This window comes from Trachemys scripta, chromosome 14, assembly GCF_013100865.1.
Source record: "Trachemys scripta elegans isolate TJP31775 chromosome 14, CAS_Tse_1.0, whole genome shotgun sequence".
Classification (NCBI taxonomy): Eukaryota; Metazoa; Chordata; order Testudines; family Emydidae; genus Trachemys; species Trachemys scripta.
The window spans coordinates 11,924,278-11,937,857 of record NC_048311.1 but is presented as its reverse complement, the minus strand read 5'-3'; the positions used below and the strand labels follow the sequence as shown (position 1 = coordinate 11,937,857).

The 13,580-nt window shown below is 43.2% G+C and overlaps 1 protein-coding gene across 6 annotated transcripts in view; it reads left to right on the top strand.

Moving 5' to 3' along the window:
* Nucleotides 1-1,244: 1,244 nt before the first annotated feature.
* MYH10 (myosin heavy chain 10) overlaps nt 1,245-13,580 on the top strand; it is a 154,808-nt gene continuing 142,472 nt past the window's right edge. For 3 of the 6 annotated variants that reach the window (XM_034790037.1, XM_034790036.1, XM_034790032.1), the window contains exons 1-2: nt 1,600-1,698; nt 5,523-5,896. In XM_034790037.1, coding sequence (XP_034645928.1) covers nt 5,552-5,896 — 345 coding nt within the window. In that variant the 5' untranslated portion in view covers nt 1,600-1,698; nt 5,523-5,551. Of the gene's footprint in view, nt 1,373-1,599; nt 1,699-5,522; nt 5,897-13,580 lie in introns of those variants that run through there. The other 3 variants (XM_034790034.1, XM_034790033.1, XM_034790035.1) reach the window with 3 other exon arrangements.

Below are 13,580 nucleotides of genomic sequence, written 5' to 3'. Positions count from 1 at the left end.
GTGTAGTGAGTCTGTCAGGCCTGATAAGAGTTGCTGACACCGAATTGTGAATCACAAATGGATCTGTCTTTCAGTGGATTAAGTTGAATACATTTACATGAGAAGTTGGGGACATTGCACACACTTACCATGCAGGATGTGTGCATTAGGGTGACCACATGTCCCAATTTTATAGGGACAGTCCCGATATTCAGGACTTTTTCTTATATAGGTGCCTATTACCCCCATCCCCTGTCCCAATTTTTCACACTTTCTATCTGGTCACTCTAGTGTGCATGAATGTGCTAGTGGTGGTTTCATGCATGCAGTTCTATGCACTGTGGGGTGGGGAGGATAGAAGAGAGTGTTGCATACATTTCCTTGGTGGGGGAGCAACAGTATGCTGGTAATTGCAGGGAACGGGGATAGTGTGGGTATAGCATGCAGCTCCTTGCAAGGGGGTGAGGATAGGGGTTATGGCATACATATGGAAGACAATTTGCCAATCAGACTTCTTGACAGAGTGGGGATAGAGGATATTGCATGCAGTTCCTTGCAGGGGGCGGGGATGGGGAGTGTTGCTTGCAGTGCCAGGCACAGGGTGGGGATGGGGGGTGTTCCATGCAGTGCCCTGCACGGGGTGGGGATGGGGGGTGTTCCACGCAATTCCCTACAGGGGGAGGGGGAGATAGGTGGTGTTGCATGCAGGCTGTTCCCTGCGGGGGAGGGGGAGGGGATTGGGGATGTTCCATGCAGTTCCATGCAGAGGGAAGGGATGGGGGTGGGGGAAAGTGGGTGTTCCCTGCAGTGAGTAGGGACAGGGACGGGGGTGGGGGGAGATGTCTATGCAGTTCCCTGAGGGGATGGGGATAGGGAATGTTCCATGCAGATCTCTGCAGGGGGCGTGGATGGGGGGTGTTCCATGAAGTTCCTTGCGGAGGCGGAGGGGATTGGGGATGTTCCATGCAGTTCCCTGCAGGGGGTGGGGGTGTTCCATGTGGTTCCCTGCAGGGGCGGGGATAGGGCATGTTCCATGCAGTTCCCTGCGCGCGGTGGAGGAGGGGGATTGGGGATGTTCCCTGCAGAGGGCGGGGATAAACGGTGTTGCATGCAGTTCCCTGAGGGTGGGGGGAATGGGCGGAGGAAAGGATTGGGGATGTTCCCTGCAGTTCCCTGCAGAGGGCGGGGATAGGGGTTTTTCTAATGCCCCCCCCCCCCCAGACAGCGCTCAGCTCCTTGCCCCAGCCCAAGGTAGCAGGAGCACTCCCAGCTTCAAGCATTGCAACCCCTCTCACGTGCCATCCGACACTGCTCTCAAGCTTTTTGCCCAGGAGCCTAGGTGGGATCTCTGCGGCCCACTGATGTGGCTGACAGGAGTGAAGACCACCATTGGGTATGAATTTTTGCCTTGATAGGCAGGTAGAACAGTGGGGAGGGGCCAGGGAGGAGGCGGGTTTTGGATGGTAGCTTGTGGAGGTTGCTATGGCCCTACCGGAGATGGGTTGCGAAGCGAGCCAATGGCCGTACGTGCTTCCTGTGATGGACATGAGAGATAGCCAATGGGTGATGCTGTAGAGTGGGTGGGCGGGCCTTGTTCGGGGCTTAGCGGGAGGGGGTCGCGCGGTGGCGCTAAAGGAGCCCCGAGGAGGGGGTGTAGTGGGGAGTGTGCTGAGGAGTCGGGCGGGAGGCGCCAGCTCCGGGGATACGGAGCGTCTGTAGGTGAGGGGCCATGCCAGGGGACTTCGGTTAGCGGGGCCGGACTGTCCGTCCCCTCATTGTTCGGGGCTTGGCGGAGTAGGGCGAGGGGGGTGCGGCCCCTGTGTGGGGGTGTCTGTGGGCCCCCCTCAGTGTGGGAGGCAGGGTGCAGCCCTGATCTTCGCCGCGTATAGCGGGAGGGGGGGCGTATAGCCCCCCCCAGATCTGGGGGAGGGTGTATGTGGGGAGCGGGGGGCGTGCAGCCGACCGCCCTCCCGGCTCTGTGGTGGGTGCGGCCCCCCCCCCCGGCTCTTTCCCGCCTGCGGGGTGGGCGTGCGGCTGAGCCTGGGCTCGCTGTGGGGAGGGGGCGGCAGGGCGGGGGTGGCGGTGGCACGCGAGACAAAGACCCTGCCTGATCGTTGCAGCCCACTTTACCCGGAGAGGAGCTGCCTTGAGCTACAGCCTCCCCCTTCACCGGCCCCTGTTTGGGGGGGCTGCACCCCCGTGCGGGTGTCTCTTCTCCCCACCCCCCGGCTCCTTCTCCTGAGCCTCTGTGCTGAGGCTCCTGTCTGTATCGATCACACAAAGGTGGCCATTTTCCCCATCTCCTCCCTTCTGCAGCCTTGACTAGTGGCTTGCCAGCCTGCCAGAGGCATGGGGGGAGTCGCTGCTGAAAGGAGAGGGCTGCGTTGATGGCAGTGTCTGATTTGAGGCTGAGGAGGCCCCTTTGGGGGTGGGGTGGGGTCCCGTTCTGCGGGTGGGGCGAAATACTTGCGTTGTGATGCACCAGTGGGTCTGAGCGTATCTTAGATCATGTTCCTGCCTCTTTTTTTGGGCGGGGGGGGGGGGGGGGGATGGGTGGGGGGGGGGGGGGGGGGGTGAAGCGGCCAGTGGGCCTTAGTGCTGTTAAATGGGATCCAAACACCAAGGGATTGGCAAGATGCAATGCTGTGAACATGCGAGGCCATAGAATAGGTGGAGTGTTTTGTCCGCAACCCCAAAGAAAATGGTCCAAGTCTGGAGCTTGCTCTTTTGTCCTTTAGTGTCCGGGCTAGTTAAAAACTGCAGCCTGCTGCCTTATCACTTCATTCTGAAGCCATTGTTTGATTAATGCTTAAATCAGAAAAGTAGCTTGAACTGTGAAATTGACTCTTGCTGGCTTTAGCATTATATTTATGAAAAATAATGTACCTCTAGGTAGTGAATGAGGCTCTTCTTACAAATTTCTGTCCTTGGAAATGCCAAGGCTTCACTGAATGATGCCGCTCCCCACCTCTGCTGGTGCTCTTTTATTTTGTTAACCTTTTATTTAGAACTGTAATATGCGTGGGATTATGTACTAGCATCTTAATTGTGAGAACTGGAGTTCTGCATGGTGAAATGGTATAATTATGAAAGTGGATTTTAATTTATTTTCCCCCTAAATAATACTGTCTAGCAAAAAGCCCTCATTAAGGCAAAGCACAATATATCTGGCTTCCGTAGGGGTATCCTTATTGTGGCAACCTGGCATTGTCCTGAGTAACTGGGTCACATCTGTGCATTGAGGACAGAAAATGAAAAATGACTATTAATGGTCTGTACTCTTAATATTTAATACACAGATTTGATTCTTGGTATGAACTAGTTCATATACTCTTTGGGAGTAAATCTAATGCTTCAACTTCTAGCCCTTAATTTTACTTATAAACAATCTTTTTGTTATTGTATTAATTTGACTAGGTAATAGAGTCCCAAAACCACTAAAAAACAAGCATGTGAAACCGATCCTAATTCAGATTATAAATGATAAATTTTTATGGAAGACAATTTGCCAGTCAGACTTCTTGACAGTGAGAGAGTGCCTCACACTGGATGGAAGCTAGGTTTTATAATATGAAGCTATCTGCAGCATCAAGTAATAATCTAGAATTACAAAGATGACTAGCTTTTTGGATTTGGACGGAAGGCTCTACAAGTAACTAGCACTCTGAATGGTTTAGTAACTTGTTATTCCTTGCTGAGGTAAACAATCAGATGGAGCTCCTGCAGTCATTTGGAGTCACCTCTAACTCTCTTCTTTTCTTCTCCATGGGTTTTTCTCCCAGAAGCTTCTTCCAATAAATTCAGCTGTTATTGCTGTAATCAATTCTTGATCTGATGCAGAATTAAGCCATTCTGTAGTAAATGAAGCAGATTGCTTCACAGCCCTCTGGTGGATTGAATGACCTCATGCTTGCTTTGCATTAGTTGTGTTGAACAGTTTATCAAACTGACATGCTGTAGATGTAGACATTAGTATTGTACTTAAGTATTTAATTGAATGCTCACTTGAGGGTGGATGAGTTGTAAGACTTCCATCTGAATGCATGCTATAGCATAAAAAGTGGCGAATACACAGTTAGCTTCAAACACAGGATTTTTCAAATGTTTAGATTGCCAAACTACAGATTTCTCAATGGATTAATGCTCTAAATGCTTGGAAAACGGTTATAAATTTACCATGAAATAGTTCTGATGAATAAAACAAGATATATAGTGACCCAAACGCTTTGTATGTAGTGAAAATTCAGATTTCTTTTTTTTTTTTTTTTTTTTTTTTTTTAAGGATAGGGAAAAGCCATTAGGCCCAACCTCCCTACTCTCAAGTGCTTAAAGATAACCAAACTGTACATTTTGGGAGTTCTTAATCAAATACACCTCTACCTCGATGTAACGTTAAAAATCTTACCGTGTTATAGGTGAAACCGCGTTATATCGAACTTGCTTTGATCCGCCGGAGTGCGCAGCGCCCCCCCCCCCCAAGAGCACTGCTTTACCGCGTTATATCCAAATTGGTGTTATATCAGGTCACGTTATATCGGGGTAGAGGTGTAGATGCAACTGTCCTTGCGGCTGTTGGTCACATTTACTAGTCTAATGGATGAGAGATGGGAATCAAATGAAATACTTGAGACATTTTGGTATTTTGTCTTCTCTCAGTTGTATGAGAATTGATTAAAAAATTTATTCAATTTTTATTACATTTTATACTTACACAGGTTTTATGATACAAGGTGTTTGTTGGAAACATTTAAAACATAATAGCACCTACCATTTGCAGCTGGAATTGATGGAAAGTAAAACCATGATAAATCTGATCTGCTTTCAGAAAGAATACAACGAGTGGCTATATGATGTGTAAAAACCCAAAACATATAAAGTTCTTATCTCTCAAGGAAAATTCTCTTTGTAATCAGTGTTTTTAGTCTAACTTATCTGATTTCACTGCTCAGTTTTGTTTGGATGATGTATTGAGAACCAGCTATGTGCTGCACAGAACAAATAAAGTGGTGCTTTCCTTTGACTACTATTTCAGTACTCTTTACAGTACCTCTGGGCAAACATGTATTAAATCTGGTGTTTCAGGTTGCAGGAAACAGATCAGTGTATATCATAGGGCTGTTGTGAAGACAAATACACTAAAGAATGTAAAGTGTTTTCAGATCTACTGGTAAAAATTATTATACAAAAACTAGGTATTATTATTATTATTTATTTTATTATCATCCTTGCTTTGCAGACTTGGTATGTACAGTAAAGAGACCCCCTGCACTATTCCCCTCCTATATAAATGTGTCTCCCTATTGCTCTATTTATGAATGTGATTTTTAACTTGTATAGAGCAGGACCTTTTAGTCAGGGTATGACCTTGTTTAAACTACTAACTTGATAAGTAGCATCAGGATTCTTTATATAAGTAGTATCCCTACTAGGTATCCAATTTAATATGCCGATTAGCCACTTCTTTTTATATGTTAAATGGTTTAACTATGAAATAATCGCAAACTGTGTACAGTGACTGACATACCTTTTCTCCATCTAACAAGGTGAATGCTAGTGGACACCTCTATTTACAATGGCGCAGAGGTCTGGACAGGAAGATCCAGAGAGGTATCTCTTTGTGGATAGGGCTGTAATCTACAACCCTGCTACCCAGGCTGACTGGACTGCTAAAAAACTGGTATGGATTCCTTCTGAGCGCCATGGCTTTGAGGCAGCCAGCATCAAGGAGGAAAGAGGAGATGAAGTGTTGGTTGAACTGGCAGAGAACGGAAAGAAAGCAATGGTCAACAAAGATGATATTCAGAAGATGAATCCCCCCAAGTTCTCTAAAGTGGAAGATATGGCGGAATTAACCTGCTTAAATGAAGCCTCTGTATTGCATAATTTGAAGGACCGATACTACTCTGGACTCATCTATGTAAGTATTGGCCATTAAATTCTCCTCTATGGGAAAATTAATATGGTTGCTAATTTAGACTGAATTAATCAACTGCTTCATTTGTTTAAAAAATGAAGAGGAGGAGGTGGGTATAGACTTCGGACTGGATTTTGATAACCTAAAGCGTAAACTTTTTTCTGTCCGAGTACAGAATGCTTGGGACAGGGACTCTTAGCTACTTTATGTATTGATTAGCAAGTGCTACCATTATACAAAGAATAATTTTTGTATACAATTTTGTATATATTTGTATACAATAATTAAAATACTGATGCAAGTATTAGCTAGCTATAATTAAGGGCCACTTAGCGATAGAATGTCAAATGGCCATCTCAATGTTTCGCTCATACTATCTAGTTAAAGCATTTGCCTTGGACATGCTTAACTGACAAGTGGACAGCATCAACTGACTAGAAAGATTTTATAGTCTTAACATCAACAAATTGCCATTGTTTAATATAGTACATGAATGAGCAGATAACTTGCTTTAACTTAGCTAGCTGTACATTAAAGAAGGTAATGAGAGGTTATCATATCTTTATGAATTCCCACCGCTTTCCAACTATATTATTTAATTTCTTTTTTGGAATCTTGTATCAGCGTAGTGAGCCAGGAAAGAATGTATTGTGCTTAAAATAAACCAATAGATAAAGTTCTCTTCTCAATGGGTTGGAAATAGAAAATGAAACATCTAACTTATCACTATCTTCCTCTGGAATGAGAAATTGCAAAGCTATTGCTGCCTCTTGATGAAATAAAACAGGGTCAATGTTGATTGAAGGTCTGTGGCAGTACAGTAAGAGTGGCTCCTTGCCATATCTCTGCTCTTGGCAAATGAATTACATAGTCGCTTGCTGAGTCAGAGTATCATCATCATCTACAACTAGGTTCTTTGTCCTAAAAGAAATGGTAACATCTGCCTAAATATTTGACTCAGTATGGTAAACATTTGTTCCAAAGAATTAAACTCAATCTCTTCAATTTCTCGCGTGTACATTGAGTAGGTTAGCTATAGGACATATTGCCTACCCAGTTAATATGAATGCTTAAAGAGGAGAGTTTTTTTTTCTCAGTCTAGCCATTGCTAATATGTCGATTATATTTCTTTATTTAGTGGCTCACTCACACTATTTACTTGTATTCATTTGTAAACTGTCTATACTGAAGATGGTGGTTTTAGTGGAAGGGAGACCCTTAAGAAAAATAGCTCAGTGAAACTTACTCTTGGAATGCCTCACATTAGTTTATAACTAAAATTAATTAGATGCTCAGGATTAGGATGGAAAAAATAAAACTGAGTATAGACAAGTTTGAGAACTAAATGCTTAGTTTATATATTGTCTGTCCACAGTATCACTTAAATGTCAAAGCAAACTCTAGTGTGAGTACTCAGACAGCAAATATAGATATGAGCTGCTTATGATGATAAAGCTGAGAACCTGTCACTTTCTTGTTTAAATAGATGTTGCGGTGATGTGAAACACTGTAATTATGCACTAAATTTAAAAATAACATTCTCTATGTAAACGCAACTATTAAATGAAATCCTATGCAACTTGTATGTGGTTGCTATACCTATGCTTCATCTACATGTCTTTTCAATAATCCTAACCATTGATGCTGACTCTAAAACTGGTGTGACATTCCCAGGGTACAGCCTGGACTGTTAAACAGTGGTTTCCCCTTAACTCTCTAGCCTGGAGTGCTTTTTACACCACTCTGGTGTGAACAGCCACCACTCTGGTGTGAACAGCCACCACTCCGGTCCTGCTCATACACAGGCACTAGCATCTAAAATCACTCCCAGCTGAATACATGAATACTCTCCCAGCCACTCATGAACTGCGTATGGGGGTGACACCTGCAAGTTCTTAGTCCCAGCCTGGACCCCAGAAATGCGTGTCTTGTACTGCACAGTACCCTTCTGGATAGTACAAGCTCATAGTAAGGCCATCATTTCAATGAAGGAAAATGATTATGCACCAACCTTGCTGTCTTAAGTGGAGTTTCCAAAACATTTCGATCTGAACATACACTGGATTACATAAAACATAAAATAAGCTTCTTAACTACAGAAAGATATATATTTTAAGTGAATCCGAGTGATAAGGCATAAAAGTTAGAATTGGTTACAAAAGAAATTAACTTGCATTTTTATCTTTTTAAGTTTAGGAATTAACACACTAATAAGATTTAAAGCAAGATCTTTTACCACAGGCTGGATTTCCTTTCAGTCAGGGGCTGCCCCACCCCACAGTTCAGAGTCCTTCAGGTGTTTGTTTGAGGTCATGAGCAGAGAGATGGGAGGAAAAGAGGTGAAGTCAAGTGTCTTGCTCCCCCTTTAACTTAATTTCTTATGCTAGAAATATCCTTGCTGAGTCATGGTGACACGTAGTCTCTTGTGGATGTGAGGTTTAAAATGTTCCTGTGATGTAATGTACTCTTTGTTGTTTTGCTTATACCTTCCCATTGCTGAAAAATGGCTGCATAAGTTGGTGATTGCTCTTTAATACTGATTGTGGTGCTAGTGCATCTTTGTCTCGGAAAAAGTGGTTTAGACCTGCTTGTCTTAACTTTGGAGCATTTTCTAAATAGTGAAACATAATATAATCTAATAACTTCTCATACAGTGTTGCTACACACATTTTACCAGGACAACAATATTCAGCAGATTGAGTTTTCAAATGGTCTTTCACATGGCATGCTTGATACAAAATTTTATCATAGTCTTGTAAAAGTGATGACCATAATATTATAGTTAGGGCTCTACAAAATTCAGACATGAAAATGAGTCTCTGGCCATGAAATCTGGTCCTTTGTGTGCTTTTATCCACTACTATATAGAATTCACGGGGGAGACCAGCATTTTTCAAACTGGGAGTCCTGACCCAAAAGGGAGTTGCAGGGGGGTTGCAAGGTTATTTTAAAGGGGTCACGGTATTGCCACCCTTACTTTTGTGCTGCTGCCTTCAGAGCTGGGTGGCCAGAGAGGTGGCTACTGACTGAGGACCCAGCTCTGCATGCAGCAGCCTAGAAGTAAGGGTGGCAATATCCTATACCATGCCATCCTTACTTATGTGCTGCTGCTGGCAGCTGCTTTGCCTTCAGAGCTGGGCTCCTGCCACCATCAGCAGCAGTGCAGAAGTAAAGGTAGCTGTACACTTCCCACACACACACACACACACAATAACCTTGTGATCCCCTTCCCCCAGCCCCACAAGTTCTCTTTGGGTCAAGACCCCTACAATTACAACACCTGAAATTTCAGATTTAAATAGCTGAAACAATGAAATTTAAAATTTTTAAAAGCCTATGACTGTGAAATTGACCAGAATGGACTGTGAATTTGGGCCCTAACTATAGACTGTCACAACTGGACTTTGCTATCAAGACTTTAGGAGCCACATAATAATAATAATTAATTATTCTAGAAAGATCTTGATACAATAACTTCTTTCAATTTGGAGAGAAGAATTGGGATCAAGATGATACTGCAGTTTCATAGGGGTGGACTGAAGGCCTGAGTTAAGAAGGGAGCCTTGCTTGAGGGATGCTCTGCTTGTCCAAGAGCAGTATTTTTTTGTTAATCTCTTAGCTGAAGTAGATTGAGTCAAACATGAGTGTGCTTGCTCAAGCATTGAGTATTTACTGGAATATTGGCATAAACAGGAGCAAATGCTAGTGGTGGAGAGGAGAAGCTCAAGAACTGGGCCTTGTAGAACTCATAGAGGTACAGTTCTGGTGTAGAGGAAGAGCCAAACCCCAGTTTGGTCAGATTAGCTGAATATCAAAGATCAGAGGTATGCCAAGAAGACACAAGATGCATTTATAGTTATGGAGGAGAAGGGGCTGCTCTGAGCTCAAAATGAATGTTGTTTTTTAAACTGGCCAATTTGACCACAAAAAGCAGACTTCATGTCATACTTCATACAAGTGCATGAGATGTCTGTCATTTTAAACAAACTTGTCAGTGTGTAATTTATGGATACCATCACAGGAAGTAGAGGATAAAGAGCTGTCAATTGGAGTAGTAGTACATATAACCACCTCAGTCTATTTTGCTTCCTTTGTAGGAAGTTGTACAGAGGGTCTGGGCCTTTGCTAATAAGTAATAGTTTGGCAAGAGTAGCTGCTTGGGGGAGCCAAGATGGTGTATGAAAGGTTAAGACTTTGAAAAGTGGCCACTGATCATTGTTAAAGGTTTTCTCTTCCTCAGTGAACCATCTCCTAGAAGATGGAGAATACAGTGTGGGTTGATAGAGAACTTTTATCTTTGTATCTTCCTAAAAACTGAGGAGAGAATGTAAAAAGCATGCCAATGGAGTAGGAGAGGTGCTGATTAAGTTTGCAGATGATACCAACTGGGAGGGATTGCAACTGCTTTGGAGGACAGGGTCATAATTCAAAATGATCTGGACAAATTGGAGAAATGGTCTGAGGTAAACAGGATGAAGTTTAACAAAGACAAATGCAAAGTGCTCCACTTAGGAAAGAACAATCAGTTTCACACGTACAGAATGGGAAGAGACTGTCTAGATTCTGTTACATTCTCACCTCAGTTTTTAGGAAGATACAAAGATAGACAACTTTTATCAACCCACACTGTATTCTCCATCTTCTAGGAGATGGTTCACTGAGGAAGAGAAAACCTTTAACAATGATCAGTGGCCACTTTTCAAAGTCTTAACCTTTCATACACCATCTTGGCTCTCCCAAGCAGCTACTCTTGCCAAACTATTACTTATTAGCAAAGGCCCAGACCCTCTGTACAACTTCCTACAAAGGAAGCAAAATAGACTGTCTAGGAAGGAGTACAGGAGAAATAACCCCTAGTTCCCTAGTGGACCACAAGCTAAATATGAGTCAACAGTGTGATGCTGTTGCAAAAAAAAAAAAGCAAACGTGATTCTGGGATGTTTTAACAGGTGTGTTGGGAGCAAGATACAAGAAGTCATTCTTCTGCTCTACTCTGCTCTGGTTAGGCCTCAGCTGGAGTATTGTGTTCAGTTCTGGGCATCGCATTTCAAGAAAAAATTGGAGAGGGTCCAGAGAAGAGCAACAAGAATGATTAAAGGTCTAGAGAACATGACCTATGAAGGAAGGCTGAAAGAACTGGGTTTGTTTAGTTTGGAAAAGAGAAGACTGAGAGGGGACATGGTAGCAGTTTTTAGGTATTTAAAAGGGTGTCATAAGGAGGAGGGAGAAAACTTGTTCACCTTAGCCTCTAAGGATAGAACAAGAAGCAATGGGCTTAAACTGCAGCAAGGGAAGTCTAGGTTGGACATTAGGAAAAAGTTCCTAACTGTCAGGGTGGTTAAACACTGGAATAAATTGCCTAGGGAGGTTGTGGCATCTCCATCTCTGGAGATATTTAAGAGTAGGTTAGATAAATGTCTATCGGGGGTGGTCTAGACAGTATTTGGTCCTGCCATGAGGGCAGGGGACTGGACTTGATGACCTCTCGAGGTCCCTTCCAGTTCTAGAATCTATGATCTCAAGAGCAAGGAATTCTGATAGTTTCACTTGGGAAAAGGGAATTGCTTTCAAGGATGTAAGATGAGCTGCTTTTGCACTCTGAGGCCTGGCATATGTTAGTTATGCTGGCATAGCTAAATATGCTAGGAGTGTGGGGGAGGGGAGGAGGAGGGGGATTGTGAGGCAGCCCCCCAGGTAAGAATGGAGCACCCAGATCAGCAGAAAAGAGCAGCAGGAGCTGAGGATCCCTGGACCTGATCTGCTGACTGCACTCTTTCCCCCTCACCTCTGCTTTTAAAGAAATTGCTTGACTACAGACCTTCCTTTGGTATTCCACACTTCCACTTCAGAGGAGAAATAACTTTGTCATCTCCTCCCAGAATTGATACCAGCTGCACAGTTTCTTCTGTGGCATTTGCTTAAAATGTGTGTGTGTAGCTGAAACTCTAATGTAGCCAGATATGTTGACTAACTCGAACTCCTCAAGAGCTGGATTTCTATATTCAGACTTCCCCGTCCATGAAAGTACCATGACTAGATCCTAGGAGTCAAATCCTCTTCTTTCACCTTATCCCACCTAGCCGTGAGTACAGCCTTCTAGGAATCTGGGCCATCTGACTATTTTTTTTTTTTTAGCTTTATCCACAGGTAAGAACAGGTTTGGAGCTTCCCTTCCAGCCAAATGGTCTCCCATTTTATAGTAACTCTTTTCTGTTTGGTGGGGTTAACCTCTTCCTTACCTGTACTTTGGGGATGGATTTTTCCCACTTTGTTTGCTCTTCCAGGGACTCCGCTGCATTTCCCTATCCAGCAAAGTGCTCTTAATGATCCTTTGGTGTGGTCCCTTATGGTGCAGCACCATGGAGACCTCTCAAAGGCCCTTAGCTCCCTTTCAGTGTTTGCTAACTATCTGTTTCTGCAGTTTTAGATCAAATGGGTTGCCTGTCACTCTTGCATCCTCATTTTCTTCGGTGCAAATAGTTGATCTTGTGCCTGTCCTGCTTCTCAGTGTGATGGTTCTCTAGGACCTGTGCTTATGCTTACCAGGAAGAGTATTCTTCTTGGTGGGTACTGTACAGATAGGTTGGGGATCTTTCTAAAAGATTTCTGATTTGAACAAGTTTCTTGTTTGGAACTCCTCCAAGCTCTAGAATATTGCCCTACCCTTGCGAACACACACTTACACTTACACTTGAGCCCTTAAAAAGTGGTGTGCCTCTCAGTCCCTGCACATCTCTTTAGGATGCCACCCCAGAAATGGAGCCTGCTTATCAAGTGTCTAGCTGACCTCCACTCACAGCATTCAGTAACCTGTAGCTTCTGACAAGAATTATGTTGGAGGTCTTCAAAATAGTATTTCTCATGGATTTTGTGACCATTCTGATTTTTGTTGGTTGTGGGTTGTTTGTTTTTAACAGTAAAGTGAATGTTTCCCTTCGGTGTGGGGTGGGGTTTGATATCTGAATAATAAGTGTAAGGGTTAATGGTTAGAACACATTTCTTACCATGCCTATGAAGTTAGACCTTGTCCTTTGCTCAGAATGCTATGTAGTATTTTAGGCCAGAAGATGTTAGAGGAAAAGTTATTGAAAGTAGTGGAAATGTGAAAAGATCTGATTTGAGGGAATGGGGAGAGAGGGAGGCAAAGGTTGCAGGTAGCTTTAAGGATCTGACTTGCATTAGACTGTTAAGGGTAGATGAAGGAGAAATAACACTGGTCTACAATTTTTGAGAAGTCGTCTGCTTCAGAGATAAAATGTGCTATTTATTATGTATTTTGATGTGCTGAATTCAAATATGACAATTAAAACTGGCTACTGTTTCTAAGATATTTAATTTTTTACATTTTATGTCTATGTATATTTTGTAGATAGTAGAGTTTTAATCATAAATTGAAAACCTAGGTCTTTTCATGTGTTTATGGTTGCTTTACATGATGATATTTCACCTGTCCTGTTTATGTAACACTTTAAAAATCAGCAAAAGGGTTATATAAATAAAATTTATTATGAAACAAAAGGCAAAAAACTATTCTGTACATAGTTTAGTCCTATTCAGTGTCTACTCGGCGCTTCTTGGCTTGTCTCTTGTATTCATTAAATGGAGCATCTCTTGTCACTGTCCAGCAATAGTCTGCAAGCATTGATGGGCTCCATTTGCCCTGATAGCGTTTCTCCATTGTTGCAAT